The 19053-nt window shown below is 48.1% G+C and overlaps 3 protein-coding genes across 5 annotated transcripts in view; all 3 read right to left on the reverse strand.

Moving 5' to 3' along the window:
• LOC310755627 (tubulin alpha-1A chain) overlaps window positions 1-14166 on the reverse strand; it is an 89275-nt gene extending 75109 nt beyond the window's left edge. The window contains exon 1 of the mRNA XM_083598848.1: window positions 14149-14166. Coding sequence (XP_083454974.1) covers window positions 14149-14151 — 3 coding nt within the window. The 5' untranslated portion in view covers window positions 14152-14166. The remainder of the gene's footprint in view (window positions 1-14148) is intronic.
• Window positions 1-14216, reverse strand: part of LOC310755626 (tubulin alpha-1B chain) — a 109033-nt gene extending 94817 nt beyond the window's left edge. The window contains exon 1 of the mRNA XM_083598846.1: window positions 14149-14216. Within this exon, the coding sequence (XP_083454972.1) occupies window positions 14149-14151 (3 nt within the window). The 5' untranslated portion in view covers window positions 14152-14216. The remainder of the gene's footprint in view (window positions 1-14148) is intronic.
• LOC310755629 (tubulin alpha-1C chain-like) lies at window positions 1579-14269 on the reverse strand. Of its 3 annotated transcripts, XM_083598851.1 has the most exons (6): window positions 12251-14269; window positions 10912-12121; window positions 10509-10817; window positions 7208-8794; window positions 6960-7108; window positions 1579-2657 (listed from the first exon to the last, which is right to left on the reverse strand). In XM_083598851.1, the coding sequence occupies exons 4-6, from the start codon at window positions 7326-7328 to the stop codon at window positions 1683-1685; spliced, it is 1245 nt and encodes a 414-aa protein (XP_083454977.1). In that variant the 5' UTR covers window positions 7329-8794; window positions 10509-10817; window positions 10912-12121; window positions 12251-14269; the 3' UTR covers window positions 1579-1682. The 3 variants fall into 3 exon arrangements, with proteins under 3 accessions (XP_083454977.1, XP_083454976.1, XP_083454978.1); XM_083598850.1 differs by lacking the exons at window positions 10509-10817; window positions 10912-12121 and having other exon boundaries at window positions 7208-7430; window positions 14149-14266; XM_083598852.1 differs by lacking the exons at window positions 10912-12121; window positions 12251-14269 and having other exon boundaries at window positions 10509-10849.
• Between the last annotated feature and the right edge of the window lie 4784 nt (window positions 14270-19053).

Below are 19053 nucleotides of genomic sequence, written 5' to 3' on the forward strand. Positions count from 1 at the left end.
TTACGAGGCATTCGTCTTGCGAGCTACCACTGTATAGCAATTCCCTGTAAGTTGCCCACTATCCATATTAACTCTTAATTGTAATAGCCTTACTAGCAGTTACAGATAGGTAGCCGTGTTGGTCTGCCATAGTAAAAATAAAAAATTAAAAAAAAAATTCTTCCAGTAGCACCTTAAAGACCAACTAAGTTAGTTCTTGGTATGAGCTTTCGTGTGCATGCACACTTCTTCAGATACACTGTGTATCTGAAGAAGTGTGCATGCACACGAAAGCTCATACCAAGAACTAACTTAGTTGGTCTTTAAGGTGCTACTGGAAGAATTTTTTTTTGTTGTTTAGCCTTAATAGCAGATAGCCATGTTTTCCTTTCCAGCAGATTTTTATTTTTCTCCCAAACTCTATACAAATTCTGTAGAATATGGTTCATAAAACCTTTATATAAGAGGAAGTCTTTTTCCCAGGTCTGACTGGCAAGACAGCTACAGCCATTCATGGACTGAGATAGACTGTCGACTATTGTAGCCTCTATATTGGATTACTACAATGCACCCTATGTGGGGCTGCCCCCTAGAAGCTGGAGCTAGCATAAAATGCAACTTGGTTATTGACTGGGCTGCTAGGTATAAAGTAACCTAACAAACAGAATGAATCTGATTAGTGCAATTGTATGGCACTAAGGAACAAATGGGACGCAAGTGGCGCTGTGGGTTAAACCACAGAGCCTAGGGCTTGCTGATCAAAAGGGCAACGGGGTGAGCTCCCGTTGCTTGGTCCCTGCTCCTGCCAACCTAGCAGTTCAAAAGCACGTCAAAGTGCAAGTAGATAAATAGGTACCGTTCCGGCGGGAAGGTAAACGGTGTTTCCGCACACTGCTCCGGTTTGCCAGAAGCAGCTTTGTCATGCTGGCCACATGACCCAGAAGCTGTATGCCAGATCCCTCTTCCAATAAAGCGAGATGAGCGCCGCAACCCCAGAGTCGTCCGCGACTGGACCTAATGGTCAGGGGTCCCTTTACCTTTATTGGGCTATTGCTTTTATTTTTATTTTATATACTGTGATCTTTTTATGTGAACTGCCCTGAGACCTCCAGGTATAGGGCGTTATATAAATTCAACAAATAACAACAGGAGAAGTGCAAGTAACTTGTCTCTGGGACGGAGTCTGGCAGGGACTGATATAGCATGCCATCCTTGTTCTCTGGGTGACATGGGGCATATAAAGTGGTGCAGGCATGCACCCCATTTTCTGCTCTTCTAGATGTGGCAGCTATTTTGTCAAGCCACACTGCCAAGGCAGCCATCTTGTGTTACGCCCTCTCCACCACCAGCACACCCAGTTGTTGACCGACACTCATGGGACTTTAGAGTTCCAAATGTGCCTGCCTGTTCCCATTGTAGCCAGCCAGACACTGACGGGAAGCCCACGAACAGGGACAGGGGCATAATAGCCCTTTCTCGCTCGTGTTCCTCAGCAACAGGGTTGCAGACACATGGCTTCCAGTGCTAAATCTTGGACCCAGGCCTACAACTCAGAAGGACAGGGCACGGTTTGTTCTATAAAGAAAGGAACAAGACTGCTTTCAGCTAAACGTTTTGTTTAATGAGTCTAACACAATGGGCAGCAGAAGGCATCCAGAAGGAGACAGGAGTGAGAAGTAGAAAACAAACGGATACAATAGAAATCAGTATTCTTCGCCCTCATCATCCCCATCGGCACTGTCTGCCCCAACCTCCTCGTAATCCTTCTCTAGGGCAGCCATGTCCTCCCGGGCCTCCGAGAACTCGCCTTCCTCCATCCCTTCCCCAACGTACCAGTGGACAAAGGCACGCTTGGCATACATCAGGTCAAACTTGTGGTCCAGGCGAGCCCAGGCCTCAGCAATGGCTGTGGTGTTGCTCAGCATGCAGACGGCACGCTGCACTTTGGCCAGGTCGCCCCCGGGGACCACCGTGGGGGGCTGGTAGTTGATACCAACCTTGAAACCGGTGGGGCACCAGTCCACAAACTGGATGCTACGTTTGGTCTTGATGGTGGCAATAGCAGCGTTGACGTCTTTGGGGACGACGTCCCCACGGTACAACAGGCAGCAGGCCATGTATTTACCGTGACGAGGGTCACATTTCACTAATTGGTTGGCTGGCTCAAAGCAAGCGTTTGTGATCTCTGCTACCGTCAGCTGTTCATGGTAAGCTTTCTCAGCTGAGATGACCGGGGCGTAGGTGGCCAGGGGGAAGTGGATTCGGGGATAGGGCACCAGATTGGTCTGGAATTCTGTCAGGTCTACATTCAGGGCACCATCAAATCGCAGGGAGGCCGTGATGGAGGACACAATCTGGCTGATAAGGCGGTTGAGGTTGGTGTAAGTGGGGCGCTCAATGTCCAGGTTCCTGCGGCAAATGTCATAGATGGCCTCGTTGTCTACCATGAAGGCGCAGTCGGAGTGCTCCAGGGTGGTGTGGGTGGTCAGGATGGAGTTGTAGGGCTCGACGACCGCTGTGGAGACTTGGGGAGCTGGGTAGATGGAGAACTCCAGCTTGGACTTCTTGCCGTAGTCAACGGACAGGCGCTCCATCAGCAAGGAGGTGAACCCAGAGCCGGTGCCCCCACCAAAACTGTGGAAGACCAGGAAGCCCTGGAGACCTGTGCATTGGTCGGCCTGTTGGAAAGAGACAGGTTTTAAAAGATTCTCACAAGTCCTGACATGGTCTTCCGGAAAAGCCTACTTAGTCACTTAATATGGAGGCTATTGGGGGTTCGGAGACAGTAAGAGTCAGCTTTTCATGAGATCATACAGCAGAAGACAAGTCTCTGCAGAAGGCTTCTGGGCAGTGCAGCAGAGACTTCTGAATGGGATAAAGGAGAGGGGGGCAGAGACACTGAGCCTCACTTAATACTATGTCCCTGTAGCTTCCAGACAACTATGAACTGTAATTCAAGGGCTTATATTGAGAACATCTCAACCATTAAGCTCCCCTTCTTAGACCAACTGGTCCTGGTAAATTAATGCCTGTGCTACTCCTGCCCCAGCTCTTAGCTTTGGAGGACAGATCAATCTGACTGCACAAATTATTGCATGATCACACCACCTTCTCTGCTACTGGGGGTTTGGAAAGCGCAAAATCCAATTTCCTTGAAGATGGCATATTCCTCCGGTAGCCATCGTAGTTTCCTCCAATGGCTGTGGGGTCTATCTCCCATCAACCCAAGCAGTCTTGGCACTCACCACCTTGTGAGGTGGTCAGCAATGATGGGGATTGTAGTCTAACAATGTCCAAAAATCACAATGCCAGCTAACTCTGGTGTAGCAGAAGATAATCCCTGTGTAGTGCCCCATGGACCTTTGCTGAGTTAAGAATTTTTACCCTACCACTAATTCAGTATTTTAAGATCACAACACAAGAAGACTATTCTTTAAGATTATCTCCTTCCCACCCACAGCGCTTAGCCTTCAACATAACTGCCCGTGAGTTGTTGCCTGAGCACTGCACCACGGCCACACATTAAGGACAGAAACACCTTGTATGATCGATCTCCTTCCTCTCTTTTGTACAACCCGAGAGTTACCAACTTGAGCAACATCCAAAATTGGGACACAGGGGCTGAAACAAATGACCTTTTGCACCCCACTGGGACAATCTGCATAAGGCATGGATGGGAACCCGTGGCTTCCATACATTGCTGGACTCAAAATAGCTCATGGTCTGGGATGACACAGACATTTTTCCTTAACCATTTTCAGAAGGCCAAAGCTTCCTCACCTATGAAGTAAGGATGGTATTAATCAAAGTCTGCCTCTGAACAATGCTCATTTTACAGGAGAAGACCGCTGAAGCCACAAGATAAGCCACGAAGCATGCATCCAATAATAATTCTTCGAAAAAGAATTTATATAAGGCGCAGTAAATGGCACCAGCTTTCTAGGACCTAGGAACCTCGTACCTACGGGAACGCCTCTCCCGGTATGCCCCACGGAGAGCCTCAAGGTCCATAAATAGCAACACCCTAGTGGTCCCGGGCCCTAAGGAAGTTTGATTAGCCTCAACCAGAGCCAGGGCCTTTTCAACACTGGCTCCGGCCTGGTGGAACGCTCTGCCTCATGAGACCAGGGCCCAGCAGGATCTGATTTCTTTCCGCAGGGCCTTTGGCTTGGAGCCAATTTGATTCCCTCCCCCTCTTTCTTTTTTCTTTTTCCTTTCTCCTCCTGTGATGAGGCTGCATTTTAATATTTCAATGTTTTAATGTTGTATTTTAATCTTGTTTTTAAGTTGTATTCATTCAGCTTGTTTTTATTATTGCTTGTTAGCCGCCCTGAGTGCGGCCATGGCTGGGGAGGGCGGGGTATAAATAAAAATTATTATTATTATTATTAAGTCATGAAGCCCCATTTTAGAGCTAGAGATCAATGAGTCTCAGCAATCTCCAACTTCCTGGGAAAAGGCAACTATGCTTATGACTGCCTATAAAAAGCATGTTACCAGCCCCTCACCTCAATACAAGCAGATTAACAGCTTGGCTGCATGCATTTTTACTCAGTTATTGTTCTTTAGGCTTAAAGGAACAGGGTGCCTACCAGCATACGCAGAGCAGTTTCCCCTCCAAATATTTATGAGAAACTACAGCCTGTACAATCCTATCTCTTCAACTCTTGCTAAAGATAAAGAGCAGAGCTAACAGTCTCCCATACAGATAAGCCCAAGAGCTTTTATCTTCAGAAACTCAACAATGCCACTCCTGGCTTCCTTAAAGTGTACAATTCCCTACCCCCACAACTCTCTGTGCTCGTTTTATTTCCATAGGCAGAAAGATTAGAATTTAAATAACAAGGTTCCTGTGAGCACATTCTCAGCCTAGGAATTTTATTTTCCCATGACTAGAGCTATACAGAGAGCTCTTCCACTTTACACAAAGCTCTATTTCTGCTTTTCTAACCAAGCAATTGTTTCTTTGGGTGGCATCCAAGTAAATAATTATGTGAGCGGAAAAACTTTGGCTTGCGCAATGGAACTTGCCCCGTCCTCCCATGCGCACCCCAAAATACGATCCAGGTGGCTTGAGGAACCCCCGGAACAGTTTCCGGGGTGAAAAGAGGAGGGAAGTCTCATTGTGAAAGTGTTCTGCTTGAGCTAGGGGTTACTTAGTACTACTTTGGATATTATTCCTTGGCTATACGTGGAGTTGGTGTGTGGGAGATCCCACCTGCAAGTGAAATGGAACAAAGGCTCATTGAAGAAGAAGAGGAGGAGGAGTTTGGATTGATATCCCGCTTTATCACTACCCGAAGGAGTCTCAAAGCGGCTAACATTCTCCTTTCCCTTCCTCCCCCACAACAAACACTCTGCGAGGTGAGTGGGGCTGAGAGACTTCAGAGAAGTGTGACTAGCCCAAGGTCACCCAGCAGCTGCATGTAGACGAGCGGAGACGCGAACCCGGTTCCCCAGATTACGAGTCTACTGCTCTTAACCACTACACCACACTGGCTCTCAAGAAGAGCTGCCCCCAGGCTCCAGGAGAAGCAGAGAAAACAGAAGCACGGCTTCATACAGGCAAAAAGAAGCAAAAACTTGAGATTAAGCAGCAAAAAAGAAAAGACTCCAATTTGTGTGGCCACCCCCCCCTAAGTTCAATAAGATGCACACCCTTGCTTGGAATATTGTGCATGTAGCAATGGGGGAAAACATTCCCAAATGCATTCAAGAACTGGAGACCACGGGCTTCCTCACAAAAATCCACTCCAGGTTTTTCCTGCAAGCCCAATTTTGGCAGCTGTAGCGACATTCCTCTCCTGCTTGCCAAGATCAAAGAATTTGCCTTCTGAGGCTGTACGAGGGCAGGCAGGGGAGGAGAACCACTGCACATTCACATTTGGAGTTGGGTTTTTTAAGTCTATCTCAAGCATCCTTTCCTTTGTCTTTAGAAGATCCTGTGAAGACCACCTTCCCACAGTAAGCTTTTCAGGAGACCACACAACAGAAGAAAGCCTCTTCAGAAAACTCCTAGGCAGTGCAGCATGGGATGTAGGAGAGGGGGACAGAGACACCGAGCCTCACTTAATACTATGTCCCTGTAGCTTCCAGACAACTATGGCCTGTAATTCAAGGGCTAGACCTTATATGGAGGACAACTCAACCATTAAATTCCCCTTCTTAGACCAACTGGTCCTGCTAAATTTATGCCTATACTACTCCTGCCCCAGCACTTAGCTTTGGAGGACAGATCAAAATGACTGCACAAATTAGTGCCTGATCACACCACCACCTCTGCTATCTTAAGCTCTTTGGGGAAAAGCAGGATACAGTGCATGTGAAGTATTAATTAGCAGCAGTGTACAACTGACTATACAATTTATTATTGCCTTTAAGGGGGTGAAGGAAAGAGTCAGACTTACATAAACAGTACAGGCTGGCTCCACACTGGCTGATACTGGTCTGGGGACCCCGGTATGGTCCTGACCTGGTTATAAGGCAACCCTCCAGTGTTTTAGGCAAAACCGGGTTTTCATTTTAATGCAGGGTGAAACATGCACCATGTTGCAGGAAGCTGTGATTACAGAGCAAGGATATAAAAAGGAAAATCCTAGCAAAACCTGCAACAAAATGTTGCAGTGGGAGGAGGTTCAGGATCCTCCCTTTGCCATTCCATTCCCCTCCCCCCTTTGCTTTTACATTTTCTTCATAGAATTCTATGGACTCCAAGCACACTCAGTCCTCACTTATCAATTTTGGAGGGTCCCTCTGTGTTCTTTTTTTAAAAGGGTTTTGTCTGTTCCCGAAAAGCTGGCCTTTCCCTGTTAACATGGACAGTGCTTTTTCTTGAACAGAGCCAGAACAGAGGAAACAAGAAGGAACGTATTAAAGAAATGTCCTTCCCCCATTTATAATGGGTGCTTTTGTGAAACATCTTTCCTGTTGTGTTTAGAAGCCCCTTCCCCTAGTCTCGCAGACTGCAGACGTCAACTCACCAGTTTCCGTATCCTGTCGAGGACCAGGTCAATGATCTCCTTGCCAATGGTGTAGTGGCCCCTGGCATAATTGTTGGCGGCATCCTCCTTGCCAGTGATGAGCTGCTCGGGGTGGAAGAGCTGGCGGTAGGTGCCAGTGCGCACCTCATCTGTGGAGAGAAGCAAGTGGAAGCATCAAGACCTCTGGCATCCCTCCTGGAGACACAAAACATAGCTAGAAAACTGTTAGAAGTGCCTTGTTTGCTCACCAATCACAGTTGGTTCCAAGTCCACAAAGACGGCCCTGGGCACGTGCTTGCCAGCTCCCGTTTCACTGAAGAAAGTGTTGAAGGAGTCGTCTCCTCCCCCAATGGTCTTGTCGCTGGGCATCTGCCCATCAGGCTGGATGCCATGTTCAAGACAGTAGAGCTCCCAGCAGGCATTGCCAATCTGGACTCCGGCTTGGCCAACGTGGATGGAGATGCACTCGCGCTGCAAAGAGAAGCGGTTAAAATGAATGCATACATCCTTCCTCAATGCAGACACACACCCCACAGACCTGGAACTCGCCTGTCCAACCAATCCTATGTTATTTTAAATCCCCCATTCTTACCCCTGCGTCTTAAGTGTGAGTTTAGGGCCAGCCTTCAGAATTGCACAGAAAGGAATGAAGTGATATATCTAGAGCAGTTTGTGCATGCACACACTGACTGAGCAAAGACGTACTAGTCGGTAGTGGTGCTGCAGTCTAAACCACTGAGCCTCTTGGGCTTGCCGATCAGAAGTTAGGGGTTCAAATCCCGGTGACGGGGCGATCTCTTGTTACTCGGTCCCACCTCCTGCCAACCTAGCAGTTTGAAAGAACACCAGTGCAAGTAGATAAATAGGTACCGCTGTAGCGGGGAGGTAAACAGCATTTCCATGCGCTCTGGTGTCCTGTTGCTCCAGAAGTGGTTTGGTCATGCTGCCACATGACGCAGAAAGCTGTCTGTGGACAATAGCTGGCTCTCCCGGCCTGAAAGCAAGATGAGCTCTGGAACCCCATAGTCACCTTTGACTGGACTTAACTATCCCGGGGTCCTTTAACTTTTCCTAGTCTACTAGGAAGTAAGCAGCTAATGAATTGCCCACAATGCAATGTCATCATCCCCAAGGCAGAGCTGCCATGGAACAGCTCAGAATAAGCAGTCTCCCATCCTGCCCCACTTCTGTGGCCTCAAACTTGCAGAATTCAAAGTGTGTTTCTAGAAATTGTGTTTTAACCACAGATTTTTAGAACACTGTATGCCAAAGACCCAGAAACCAGAATGCAAACAAAATCCATTGCCTAGGAAATAAGACATGTGGAAAATTCACTCACTTTCTTAAAGCTAAGCTGATTAATACTCGGGAGTCATTTAAAGGAACTTGTCCACATGCCAGTCTGTTGCGACTTTAATCCATTTTTTGATGATTGATAAGGAGAAAGTGGCTTGTGACAGCTTTGGAAGCCAACAGCTTTTACCCAGAAACTGTTGGCGAAAACCAATTCTCCCCCATCATCCTATCTGAAGAGAAGGGAACTCTTATGGAATATGGATATAAAATTTACAGTATGTTACGGATTAAGAGAAAATTCTATGAAAATGTTATAGAGATGGCACCTAGTACAGGCATATCCAACTCTAGAGACTGCGATCTACTCCCAGTATTATAAAATTGGCAGCGATCTATCCATTGTCATTGCCCACAGTTGCTGGAGCTATTGTTTGTGGGGGAGTGACCAGAGTCTCTCACCCCTAAAAACACTGGCCCTGAAGGATCTTCACTGGCTCCCAGTTCAAAGTGTTGGCGCTGACCTTTAAAGCCCTAAAGGCCTAGACTTCCGGGTTGGCGCCATCGCCGAATGGCGGACTCCCTCCGAGCTCCGGAGGGAGCCGGCTCGGCAGGGGCTGGGTTTTACCGCACCGGCGATGCGGGGACCCTTAGAAACCACGGCCACGGGGGCCGTGGACTTGGAGACTCGGCTAGCACCGCTAGCGCCCTCCCGACTCGTGAAGGAGCCTTTTTAAAGGCTACGGATCGGGTGCCGGGGAGAAGCGTGGTGCTTTGAGTCCTCTGCCATCCCTGCCGAGCGAAGCCGCATGCCATCCGGCGGAGAGCGCTGACTTCTTCCATTGAGAATTTGGACTTTTAACAACAACCCGTGAGTAAATTGGAAATCGGGTTTAAAAGAAGAAAAATTTTTGGGATTTGAGACGAGCGGGGGGGGATCTAAAAAGGAAGTCAGTCCCCCTCCCTATTGTAGACATTTTAAAACAAGGATTGGGAAGCCAAGGCCCAAAAAGAACGGTATCTTTGCTAAATTAAGAATTCCATGATGGGAAAGTACAAGAATTGTGCTGGAGGAAGAATTGAAGGAGAAGGAAAATGCACCCCCCTCCCTGGGAACCGGGGCGATTGAGGAGTGAGCCTGGTGAAAAGAGCCGGTGATTTTGACAGCTGTCAAAGTAGCTGTCAAAGTCGGAATATTAAAGAGGATTTTATTACAAGGACCTTGCTGGTCAAATTTGTTACAACTTGATATAATTTGTTAAGACTTGAATACAAAATGGCGAAAATACGGAGAACAATCGGATTTTTGGAAACAAAGTTACAACAACCCCCCTAGAGGAGTTTCGGGACATTACAAAGATGGGCGTAAGCCGGGAAAAATACAACACTCCGGAATTTCACAGAACTGGTTATCTCCTGGGAAAGCTGCAAAACGGAAACTGAATCTTGTCTACAGGGTGTTTAGACTAAAAGGAGACAACAGAATACCTTACTGAAGAAGGAAGGGACTGAACGCAAGTTTTTGTTCCTGAATAACAACAACCCATGTAGAGTTACTAAACTTCTGAATAAGAAAGTTTTAGCAGCGGAACAAGAGGAAGCTGGACTATAACCTTGAAAGAACAATGGGGGGAATTTTATAATTTGACATTTTTAAAGATTTAGGAATTAATTTTTAAAGAAAGTAATCCTAGAAATGGGAAATAATTCTGCAAGGAGTTGGGGGAAAAATGGGATTGATGGACTTAAGATTTCCAGGCTGGAAACATAGATTGGAGGATAAGGGAAATTAAACCGGGGAAGGGGAGGGAGAATTAGAATCCAAAGGCTTGCAACTATTTTCTGAATTGGTTTTCTTTTTTCTAATATATTTTTTATTTTTTTTATACTTTTATTCTGTGTGCTTTTACTTTAATGGGAAAAAAGGGGGACATTGTGGAAAGAAAAGGGGGTGGGCTATGGGGAGAGATCTTTTGCTTTTTTTTTATCAAGGGTGTTGCATAAGGTTTGTATAAATTTAAATTTGAACAATGGGGTATATAAATTGTGCTTTAAATCAGAAATAGAACTTGTGGAAACAACAATATGAAAGGGGAATACAGTAGGGGTGGGGGAAGGGGGGAGTCCCAGAAAGTGGATGTTTGAAAATAAGGTTCTGAATGTATCTTCATAATTTCTTTTCTTCTCTTTCTGTATTTTGGAAACTTCAATAAATATTATTTAAAAAAAAAAAAAAAAAAATAAAGCCCTAAAGGCCTCGGCCCAGTATATCTGAAGCAGCGTCTCCACCCCCATCGTTCAGCCCGGACAATGAGGTCCAGCACCAAGGGCCTTCTGGCGGTTCCCTTACTGCGAGAAGTGAGGTTACAGGGAACCAGGCAGAGGGACTTCTTGGTGCTGGTGCCCACCCTGTGGAACGCCCTCCCATCAAATGTCAAGGAAACAAACAACTATCTGACTTTTAGAAGACATCTGAAGGCAGCCCTGTTCAGGGAAGTTTTTAATGTTTGACATTTCATTATGTTTTCATCTATGCTGGAAGCTGCCCACAGTGGCTGGGAAAATCTAGCCACATGAGTGTGGAATAATAATAATAATAACAATAAGGATGCTGGTCATTGCAGTTTATTTGTATTTTCTACAAGTGAACTCCCAGTACTTGGAAGCTTAATGCGTTATATAGAACTGCAATAATCTTGTCCCTTCTTAAGGTTCATAAACCTACTTGAACATGCAGTCAGCAGAATAAATGAGCAGGAGAGATAGATCTGTCCTGGTCAAAGATTACACTGAAGTGTGAGGTAGTAGTCTTGTCCCCTGGGTAGGAAAGAGGTCCTACCTCGGACTAGCCAGATGAGCTTGGCCAAGGGTGTGCAATAGGACCAACCGATTCCCTACACGACAACACGTAACTCAACCCTGAAGCACCAATTGTATGCAAGACACTGTTACTCATTCCTAATCGGCGCTGCAGGCTTTGGGTGTGACTCAAACAACCCGGTGCCTGTTGAGTCATTGTGTCTGCTGCAGCAGCACAATGTATCCCCTAGGACTATAAAATCTGTATAGTATCACATTTTGCCTCATGCTTTAGGTTACACAAACGCAGCAAATACAGAGTTGCCATATTTCAAGAGTAAAAACCAGCACACCCTGAAAGTTGTTGAGTGGTGTTGTTTTTTTTTGAAACCACTGAACTATCCAGGACAAAGCAGCAAATATAACTTTCTTTTTGATAGGAGAATCAGGGGATTATGGGTCCTGCTGGGGGGGGAGCAACTGCCCCCACCTTGAACACCCATGACTACACAGGCACTGTGCTCAAAGTTGTTCCATTGGTCAAAAAGACTAAGGCCTGGAGATTATAGGAGTGCTGGAGTTTAAGAGAGACACGGTTCCTAGCCTGTGCTCATGCTTGCTTCTTCGGATAGCTCATCCAGATGCTAATGAGTTGATGTTTCAGAGCCAGCTCTTTTGAACTCCCAACAGGATTTGGCTTGTTTTAGCTAGTTGCTGCCAGCGAAGTGAAAACGCAGCAAGAGCTAGGCCTCACCCCACCAAAGCAGGCAATTGAGTGCTAGGCAACTGAGCCCCATTATCCTCCCCACAGCGCAAACAAGGGGGAGGAGAGCAAGGAGGAGATTGGGTTTCAAATCCTGTGCATTATTAGGTAGCCTCAGTTTCTGGAACCCAGAACACTAGGATCAGGGTTCCAAAGGGGGTTAATGTGTCTCTCCAACAAGTTGTGGGGCACAGAAAAACATTTCGCACAGGGCTCCAGGTTTACCAACAGGCAGCGTGCAAGACAGGGAGGCAAACAAAAGCAAACCAGAGAAGCTTTGTTTCTCATACTGTTCCCCATAAGTGTTCTACAAAGGCAACACAGATACTAGGCAGGTGAGAGGCAGCGCCGCTCCTTGGATCGACTGCAAGGTGGGAGACTTCGGGCTGGCGGGGCGATGCCCCATTTGCCCTGGGGATCAGACTCCACTGCCAACAGGTGGAGGTATCTTTTTCATGATATCTGATGCAAGGATAGACCCTTAATTTCCTCCAGTTATTCAGATTTGAAACAAATCCAGTTTTGTTTCCAGGCTCCACTTACTCAGATTTGAAAGAAAAAATTAAAAGTCTACTCAACAGCTCGGTTTTGAGTAAGCTCTTAATTTAAAAACAACAACTGATGTTGGAACTGCATCTTTTGTATTTCAACCGAGCCACAAAATGGAGCTGTTATGCCCTTTGAAGATCTGTCCCTCCCAACTCACTTTGGCTGAACACGCCTTGCTTTCCAGCAACTTTTAAGCCATTTTGCCCTGCCTGCTGGTAGCTGGACATTATGCAATGCCACATAATGCCCCTTCTATGCAGGATCTATTTGCCAGAGCCAAGCTTCGCAGCTGGCAAGTTCAAACTTGGTCACTTTTGCTTTCAAGATGCTACCCAACCCCAAAAAGGATTACCTTGCCTAAGGATGCCTCTTAAGCGCAACCTAAGCCGCTTAGCCTGGCCGATTTGCAGTGGGCATTTGGGGACAAGAGTGTGTGTGTTTTATTTTTTCTTGCATGGGGGGTGGGGGGCAGGATTGATTTGCAGCGTTTCCTTCTTTTGCCAACAGGCAAATGAAGCGCACAAGGTTCAACCGCCCGGGGAAATGACGCAACAAGCTGGTTATTCAACAAGGCTCTTCCCGCGCGTTCTCTGGCGGGCTGCTCGCCTTGGACTCTCGCTTTCCAACTCTGCTTGGAAGAAGTGACTCAACACGTAGTTAAGGAAGCAAGAAAAAAAGTTCTGGACATGGGCGTAACCAGGAATTTTGTGGGGGGGGGAGCAGGCCTTTTGTGGGGGGGGGCAGGGACAAGACCTATGTGATTCGTCACTTAAGTATTTCTATTGTTTTACTTGATCTGGGGGGCGGGCAGCTGCCCTCACCTACCCCCCCCCCCCTTGGCTACGCACATGGGTGTGGAAGAGGCTGCCATGCCGGGCTTAAGCGACCACATCCTGCTGCTTACGGAAGCACGCTTCCAGAGGATTTTGGCAAAAGACCTTGTGTTCCATAGACCCATTTCCCAGAAAGGGTAAATCGAGGCGCACAGAGACTATTCAGATATTCTCATGGTCTCGTTTGGTAGCGACTGGACTAAGCAACGCACCCCAGAACCCGCTTCCGGCACTGATCCTAACAAGCCCCGTAGAGACGCAATTGAATCCCAACCGCACCCCCCCAAAAAAAATTAATCAGAACCCGGGCAAATGAGGCAACTTATGCTTCTAAATGGCGCGCTAAGGGTTGAAGAGACGAGTAAGGCCATTTAGGGGATTTTCCTACACCAAGGAAGCTGGGCGTCCCACCGCGTGCGCGCAAGCTTCAGGCCAATCGCTCCCCCAACCCATTGCGCGGAAACGACTCAGGCAACGCTCCTCCGGATGTGCGCACACGCAGCCAAGCGGACACGTGTCTGCGCGGCGCGATTTCCTACACGCGGAAACGCTCTTCCCGGGAGCCGGGGGGTGGCGCCCCACCCCGAGATGGAGCTCCTCCTGGGACAACGAGGGAGAAGGCATCGTTGCCTCGCCAGCGCCTTTTGGCCCCCATCCGCTCCTCGACACCCGCGTCCCGGGAGCCCCGAGGGGGCTACCGACACCCGCAGGGCGCAGCTCCATCGCGTGACCCTTCGCCTCACACCCCATAGCTCTGGATGCCCGAGCACCCACAAAATTCCCCGTGGAGAGCACCCACTCATCTGGGTGCCAGGGCCATGCACGTCGCATGGGCACCCACGGCACCAAGTTGGCACCGCTGCACCCCACCCAGCCTTGCTTTCCTGGTCCCCAGGCGCGAACCCCGGCGAAACCATTGTCTCCAAGCCGCCTCCTCCTCTTCGCTGCTTACCATGTTTCCTCGACGGCAAGGAAGCAAAAAAAACAACGAAGCGGGAGAAGGAGGAACCGAGTCTTCCTCACTAGTCGACCCGTCGAGGGAGCCGCCGGTGAGCCAAAACTTCGTCCGAACTGCGGGACGGGTTGGGGCGGGGCCTTTTATAGGGCTGGGAGCGTGTCGTCGGCAGCAGGGGCGGGGCTTGGCGGAGGGAGAAGGAGGCGCCCTACCCCGCCCCTTCACCGGCCTCTGATTGGCGGGTTCGAATTTCCCGAAAGGTGAAGGCGGGCGGGCGAGTGAATGAGGAGGGGAGAAGCGGCTACCGCCATGAATGGAGGGGGGGGGGGAGGGAGGACAAGGACCCCGTTTTTCACAGAGGAATTCATAGGAGCCAAGGGCGTAGCCAAGGGGAGAGCAGCTGCCCCCTTTACAGATCAATAAAAATACTTAACTAAGGTTCTGTGCCCCCCCACCACAAATTTGGCCCTCCAACAAAATATCTGAGCCCCCCCCCCAAATTGATGGCAGGGGTGCCAACTTGAATAAAATAAAACATCGATCACGTGGCATGGTGCATGCACACCATTCGAATGCCAATGCCTATAAACTGGGGTGGGGGGCCTAAACCCCTTAAATATTTTACTGAAGTGGGTCCGAAAACCCCTCGGCCCCTAAGAGTCGGCTCCTATTGTTGATGGACATTGCCATTCAAATAGTGTGCGTGCACCGTGCCACGTGATCGAGGATGTGAGGCGGGGCTTACCTGGTCCCCCCCCCACTCCAAATGTTTCATTCAAGTAGGTTTGCCATATTTCAAAAAAGTAAAAACCAGGACGCCCCCAAAACCGTCGAGCTTTTTCTTACTAAAGCACTAAAAAAACCCCGCGATTTGTCAAAGATCCAGGACAAAGATGCGCTTTTTAGAGATCCCCACTCCCCGGTCAATCCCCCCCCCCGTTATGTCCGGGGCGATCCGGACGTGTGACAGCCTTACTTTAAGTAGGCAACCCCCCCCCCACCATATAGTTGTTCAAAAAGTGGAAGCCTGTTTATTTTGAAACTCAATTCCAACCTAACCAGAGGCATATTCGTGGGGCTTAACAGACCGTTATTCTTCCGGCAGGCAATTAAATGTGTTGGACAAAAAGCGACCCGCCCCTGCGCAAGTTGCGCAAAATGCGCTTTGCGCCCTTGCTCTTCCCGCCGGTATCTATTTCCTGCTGCGCCCCATTGGTGGTGATGCGCTGCGGGATGTGGGGTGGGGGGCAGCGCATGGGCGTACCAAGGGGGGGGGTCGGGAGGTGCATCTGCCCCCCCAAATAATCAATAAAAATCAGTAAAACCACACAGCTGAGGTTCTGCCTTCTCCTAGCAAAAGGCTCCCCCCGCCAACAAAGGACTTGCCCTCTCCCCCAACAAAAATCCTGGCTACGCCCATAGGGCAGCTACGGGGGGTGGAGATCCGGAAGGGGTGATGAATGAGGTAATTGAGGGAGGAGCCCAAGAAGAACAACGAAGAAGGAATCAGCCGGGTTGGGAACAGCTGGCGAGCGCCAGTTTCCCCCGATTCCTGCTTCGGAATTGCCGGCGCTGCACATTCCAGAGGGAAAGCCCTGCTGGGGCGCTAGAAGCGAAAGCCACACACACAAAGATGGGTGGGAAGAGGCTCGTGACGCATCAGAGCAGCGATTCTCAAACTTTCCCCCCCTGTGCGCCGCACTTTCAGAATAAAAAAAAATAGATTTTTTTTCTTTAATTGCTAAAGAAATAACATGGGGGTGGGGGAAAGGAATCAACTCATTTTTTTAACCCCCCACCCGTTTTGACAAATACCATTTCCATTCAAATGTAATCAATTTTATACACACACATACATATATATAAAAGGTAAAGGGACCCCTGACCATTAGGTCCAGTCGTGGCCGACTCTGGGGTTGCGGCGCTCATCTCGCTTTATTGGCCGAGGGAGCCGGCGTACAGCTTCTGGGTCATGCGGCCAGCATGACTAAGCCGCTTCTGGCGAACCAGAGCACGGAAACGCCGTTTACCTTCCCGCCGGAGCGGTACCTATTTATCTACTTGCACTTTGACGTGCTTTGAGTTCACCCCGTCGCAGGGATTTGAACCGCCAACCTTCTGATCGGCAAGTGCTAGGCTCTGTGGTTTAACCCACAGCGCCACCCGCATCCATAGATATATATATATAGGATTCCCCAAATCCTTGGACCTCCCTCCGTCCTCTCATGGTTTCCATTGCAAACCTTTTCCTACTGCATCTTATGACATTTACCCAAATTTTGTTTCTTTCTAATTTTAACCTTATAATTATTACATTACAAGTGTTCTATCGATCCTGCTAACGTTTTAAAATGTTTACAGTGTTCTTCTAGGTAATCTATAATTCCACCCCCCCTCCAATTCTTTATTAAATTCCTTGTCTTCCTTGTTTCTAAATCTCCCAGTCAGTTTTGCCATTTGAGCATAGCCCATCATCTTGTATATTCATTCTTCTCTGGTTGGAACTTTTCTCTTCCTTCAGTTCTACCTCTGGGCGGAAAGCATCTGCACAGTTGTTGTTGCATACATAAAAAGGATTTTCTGCTCCCTTGAAGGAAAAAACTAGCCGTGTTTGATTTATAACACAACTTTATAACACAACATTAAAAAAAATTACTATCCTATACTATACTACGCTGAAATGTTTATTATTATTATTATTTATTGAATTTATATACTGCCCTATACCTGGAAGTCTCAGGGCGGTTCACAGAACAAAATCAAAATATAAAACCACAAAATAAGTGTTTTAAGTGTTTCTTTGCCCTTGCATCTTCCTGCCACACTTGCCATCCTCTCCTGGCACCAGTGAAGTAGTGTGGGGGGGGCGTGGCCTGGGCGCACAATCTGGGGGGCACAGGAACCCCAGATCTCCAGCCGTGCACCATTTGAGGAGGTGTGGGTGGCCTTGCACAATTAACCCTTCATTTAACACTGATTTAAGTGCTTGCAGGACCACTCCTATTCTTGGAGATGGCCCAACTGTGGGTTGACGGCTTTGCTGGCCTGGATCATGGGACCATCAAGCCTGGTTGGAAGTAGCGGAGTCATTTAGCCTCAACCCTGGTTTCCCCAGCCGCTCTGGGTGACTTGCAGCATACAGTGGTACCTCGGGTTACGTACGCTTCAGGTTACAGACTCCGCTAACCCAGAAATAGTACCTCAGGTTAAGAACTTTGCTTCAGGATGAGAACAGAAATCGTGTTCCGGCAGCGCGGCGGCAGCAGGAGGCCTCATTAGCTAAAGTGGTGCTTCAGGTTAAGAACAGTTTCAGGTTAAGAACAGACCTTCGGAACGAATTAAGTACTTAACCTGAGGTACTACTGTATCTAAAAACATAATATAGTGGTACCTCTGGTTAAGAACTTAATTTGTTCCAGAGGTCCGTTCTTAACCTGAAAGTGTTCTTAACCTGAGGTACCGCTTTAGCTAATGGGGCCTCCCGCTGCCGCATGATTTCTGTTCTCATCCTGAGGTAAAGTTCTTAACCTGAGGTACTACTTCCGGGTTAGCAGAGTCTGTAACCTGAAGCGTTTGTAACCCAAAGCGTTTGTAATCCGAGGTACCACTGTAAAAACATCAAGCATTAAAAACTTCCGTAAACAAGGCTGCCTTCAGATGCCTTCTAAAAGTTGTGTAGTTATTTATCTCCTTGACATCTGAAGGGAGGGCGTTCCACAGGGAGGATGCAGCTACGGAGAAGGCCCTCTGCCTGGTTCCCTGAAATTTAACTTTTCGCAGGGAGGGAACCAGCAGAAGACCCTTGGAGCTGTATCTCTGTGTCTGGGCTGAACGATGGAGACACTCCTTCAGGTATACTGGGCGGAGGCCGTTTAGGGCATTAAAGTTCAGCACCACACTTTGACTTTTGCTCGGAAACGTACTGGGAGCCAATGTAGTTCTTTCAGGACCGGTGTTATATGGTCCCTGCGGCCACTCCCAGTCTCCAGTCGTAAACCGTGTGGAGGCCCACAGGCAATCAAAATCTCAGGACCCCCCTCGCAAATTATCTCCTAATACGTTTTGGATTTTACCAGCCAACAATTTTAATAAACCAATGTTATTACACAAAACAAATCAATATTTATTTTGACCCACTGTCGCGGGAACCCTAAGAGGTGTGGGTTCTTATTCTGCCCATTTGGTAATCTGGCACTGAGGGGTGGTTGGTTGGTTGCTTGGTTAGTATTCTGTGTTAAGGTTTGTTTGCTGTTTGCCTGTCTATTCTCTTGCAATGGAGGGCTGGGTATTATTGTGTTGTGTCCTTGTGCAAAGGAAGAATTGTTGTTTGATCCTTGGAAGTGTTCTGTACACTTGTGTGTGTGAAGTCATTTTGCCCAATAAAATTCAGCCTTCCTCCTCCACTGGTGGTCAACCTTTGCATCAGAGCTCCTTTAGCAAAGAATCCACTACTGCAACGCGCTCTACGTGGGGCTACCTTTGAAGGTGACCCGGAAACTGCAATTAATCCAGAATGCGGCAGCTAGACTGGTGACTGGGAGTGGCCTCCGGGACTACATAACACCAGTTCTGAGAGATCTGCATTGGCTCCCAGTACGTTTCCGAGCACAGTTCAAAGTGTTGGTGCTGACATTTAAAGCCCTAAACGGCCTCGGTCCTGTATACCTGAAGGAGCGTCTCCACCCACATCGTTCTAGCCGGACACTGAGGTCCTGCTCTGAGGGCCTTCTGGCGGTTCCCTCATTGTGACAAGTGAGGTTACAGGGAACCAGACAGAGGGCCTTCTCGGTAGTGGCGCCCACCCTGTGGAACACCCTCCCTTCAGATGTGAAGGAAATAAGCAGCTATCCTATCTTTAAAAGACATCTGAAGGCAGCCCTGTTCAGGGAAGTTTTTAATATT

Source organism: Podarcis filfolensis (genome assembly GCF_964270895.1).
Source record: "Podarcis filfolensis genome assembly, chromosome: 2".
Taxonomy (NCBI): Eukaryota; Metazoa; Chordata; class Lepidosauria; order Squamata; family Lacertidae; genus Podarcis; species Podarcis filfolensis.